Raw genomic sequence first — 3914 nt, forward strand, 5'->3', positions numbered from 1 at the left:
TACTTGTTTTGTTTGCGTTTGGCGGAGGTAATTCCAAGCATTTATAAAAAGTTTGCTGTTGAATTGGGCAAAATTTGGTATACGAGTAAGTGTGTTTATTAAATTAAAATATGCGATTGATCATAATTATTATGTACCATAATTCATTTTTACTTAGAAAATGTCAAAAAAGAAAAGCGATGTATGGCTTCACTTTTCAGCCGAGAAAGAGGTTAAAGTTAAGTGCCTCTTGTGCGCCCAGGTGCTCTCCGTGGGGAATAAGTCGACCTTCAGTCTATTGCGACATTTAAGCACCAAACATCCAACGCAAACCATAAGGAGGCAAGATCCCGCAGCAATAGTTAGCGACAACAACAAAAATTGCGTTAGTACAGAAGAAACTGCAGAGGCGGCCATGCCAGCTTCGTGTGTTCAACCACGTCCATCCATAGCGCAGTATTTTAGCAAACCAATTTCCGCTAAAAAGAAGCATGAAATCGATCACCAATTGGTCACGATGATTGTGAGGGAATACCACCCATTTTCGGTTGTGGAGGATGCAGAGTTCAAAAAATTGGTATTCATGCTGAATCCATCGTACAAACTTCCAACGCGGAAAACAATATCCTCAACATTAGTTCCAGCAACTTACAGTGAAACCGTCGAAATAGTAAAACAGCGTTTGGGTAGAGCATATGCAGTGTGTTTGACGGTAGATGGGTGGACATCTCGTGCGCAAGATAGCTTTATTAGCGTTACTGCACACTATATAGTTGAAGATAACAAATGCTCTTTTCTGGCTTCCGATTTGTTAAGCTGCGTTTCGTATACAGAGCGGCATACTAGTGACAACATAACAAAGAAACTGACGGAGATTTTGCAAGAATGGGATTTAGGCCATAAAATCACAGTAATTGCTACAGATAACGCGGCAAATATGAAGGCGTCGGTGCGAGGAGGTGGGTGGAGGCATTGGGGCTGTTTTGCGCATAGCTTAAATTTGGTAGCACAGTCAGGTTTGAAAGAAATTCAACCGGCTTTGGACAAAGTAAAGGCAATAGTGAGGCTTTTTAAAAAAAATTTCGTATGCGCATTCACAGCTTAATGCCACGGCAAAAGGAATGGAACTGCCCGTTTGCAAATTAATCAACGACGTTCCAACCCGTTGGAATTCAACCTACGAGATGCTGAAGCGTATTTTGCTAATCAAAGATGCCGTGATCTCTACTGTAGCTGTTGTTAAGTCGTCTGCATTGGTGAGAGATGAAGGACTGTGTAGTATAGATTTATTAAGTAATGAAGAATGGTTAGTTGCGCAACAAACCATGGATGTTATGGAGATGTTCGAAATTGTGACTACTACAATTAGCGGAGAAAAGTATGTTAGCGCTTCGACAGTAATTTTATATGTTAAACAATTAGATAAACACTTAAGGACTTTAAACACCAACGAACTTACACTATTTGCACAAAACTTAGTGAAAAAACTACTAAATGAATTAAATTTTCGATTCAGAGACTTGGAACAAAATGAGCTCATAGCTCAAGCGACGATCCTTGACCCGCGTTTTAAAAAATTTGGATTTATAAGCGAGCTTAGTTATAATACAGTTGTGAAAAGACTATATTCTAAAGTAGGAAATACCACTATCCAAAACAAAGAAAATGAAGGAGATTTAAGTGCAGGCATTGAAGACCGTGCTCAGAATAGCTCGTCGGAAAGTCACCGGGAAGGTTTACTGTGGAAGGATTTCGATGCTGAGGTTCACATGTATACGCGTCCACAAGACCAATTAGCTTCTGCTATAGTAGAACTTGACAAATATTTGGCTGAGCCTATTTTGCCAAGGAAAAACGCGCAGGGAAAGAATAACGACCCTTTGTTCTGGTGGAGCCAAAGGAAGCATATTTATCCAAGGCTATATCGCATAATGAAATCGCGGTTATGCATTTCAGCCACTTCAGTACCATGTGAACGCATTTTTTCACATGCAGGACAAATTGTAAGCGAAAAAAGAGAAAGACTAGACTGCGAAAAAATATCGCAAATTATTTTTTTAAATTATAATCTAGGACATAATGATTTTTAAGAAAAAAGTATACTTTTGAATCGTATATTTAACTATATTTAAATTTTTTTTACAAATGATGGCAATTCATTGCTTTTGAGTTACAAATTACTTAAGATATATGAATATGTTTTAACTAGTCGTTATAAAAGCCAAGCGCCATATGATCTTTAAAAAAAAAAGTGATTTACTCAGTATTATCATAAAAAACTAAGTTTTTTATATAAAACTATATAAACCAATTGTAATAATCTACAACTGACCTCCATTTTTATTGTTTTTTCTTTACTTTTAATTAGTATTTACGATCTCGATAAAATATGTGATTTACCTAGTAAAATAAAAAACCAAGTATTGAATTCAATAAACACGGTATCTTTACTGATTGTAATAATCTACAATCGAATAATATGTTTGTTGTCTTTACTTTAGTTTTATTAATATAGAACATTACTTCGAAAACATAAAATGTCTTTGTTAAATAAATCTCAGCGTGGTTGCGCATATTGGACATTAATATCTTATGCTTTAAAAACAAAAGGGTTGATACTTTGCATTGATGCGTTTTTTGTTAACCGATTAGGGTTTTTACAAATTTAGCAGCGTATAACACGAAATTATAACTGTGAATACCCAAGATATGTTAGTGGCCATATGTATACGTAACACAATTGTGTTGGTGAATTTTGCTAAAGTTATGGATGTATTTGGTTGGTGCACGGTTCATGCAGTAGCGTACAGAGGTGCTGATGAGTACAAGAAACACACAAGCACAGTGTGCTATGTGTTCCAAAAAACACACTGGCCAGTGTGTGCTTTAGTCGAGTGTGTCGAGTGTGTTACTGCGCTATAGTTTAATCAAATGGTGTGCCAGAGCGTGCGGCACATCGAAGAGTGTTAGCACAGTAGCACAGCACTGTGGTGTGTTACACATCACTATCACATAATCTATTAGAGAATAGTGAACGTTTTAGTGCACTCGATTGCTTTGCAATCAAAGCTGCTGCAGCAAACGTTTTAGTGCACTCCATTGCTTTGCATATAAGGCTGATGCAGCAAACTGCGGCAGCATCTCAGCGGGATTGATTAGTGAACTTACTAAAGGAGGATGCTTGGAGCAGAAGCGAAGTCATTGTGATGCAATGCTATCAATATAATAATAAAGATACATTTCGAGAACGGCTTTACCGTGCCCTATGTACACAAAATGCACCGATTCGTCGCAGCGCTACACTTGTATCTACGCATCTCGCATCTTGACGGCTGTCGGAATTTAACACACGGCACTTCATTTTATTAGTTTTTACGCAGTCTTCAACTCAAAAATCACTTACAAATTGCAAATTAACACCATTTAAACTGATTTTTCACTTATCATTAAAATTCTCTTTGTCGCTGATTTGTAAACAGAGGTTTATTTACAAGTTACCACAACTGTCAAAATCGGCAAAACCAAAGTAGCGGTACCACTGACGGCGCCACCTTTGTTCGCTGCACCGTGCATCGGAACCACGAAAAGGGCGTTAGGAGTTCGCGTAAGTGAGCACGAAGCATGATGCAATAATACAAGGTGGTATCAGTTGTGACAGCTCAAGTTGACACTGCCTTAGCTCAGTAGAATAAGAAGAAAAACGGGAAGAAATGAATCCCCATTTGGGGGAAAAATATAAAATTGCATATTTTCTTCTAAACAAAATTTGCTTTTTTATAGTATATTCCCAATGAAATGAAATAAAATAAGATATAATACCTTTTTGAGAAAATAAAATGTGTATACTGAGAAAAAATTAAAAAAAATCAACCATATTATTAGGCAAAGAATTGTTAAAGAAGTTAACACTGTTAAACCTAAGGCAGTCAATATGG

General features: G+C 37.0%; 1 protein-coding gene across 1 annotated transcript; it reads left to right on the forward strand.

Moving 5' to 3' along the window:
• Nucleotides 1-2194, forward strand: LOC118736276 (zinc finger BED domain-containing protein 1-like). The gene is made up of 3 exons (XM_036466371.1): nt 1-85; nt 158-928; nt 1080-2194. The coding sequence occupies exons 2-3, from the start codon at nt 161-163 to the stop codon at nt 2067-2069; spliced, it is 1758 nt and encodes a 585-aa protein (XP_036322264.1). The 5' UTR covers nt 1-85; nt 158-160; the 3' UTR covers nt 2070-2194.
• The last annotated feature ends 1720 nt before the right edge of the window (nt 2195-3914 follow it).

Source organism: Rhagoletis pomonella, unplaced genomic scaffold (genome assembly GCF_013731165.1).
Source record: "Rhagoletis pomonella isolate Grant_MI unplaced genomic scaffold, Rhpom_1.0 Rhpom_scaffold_00003, whole genome shotgun sequence".
NCBI classification, from domain to species: Eukaryota; Metazoa; Arthropoda; class Insecta; order Diptera; family Tephritidae; genus Rhagoletis; species Rhagoletis pomonella.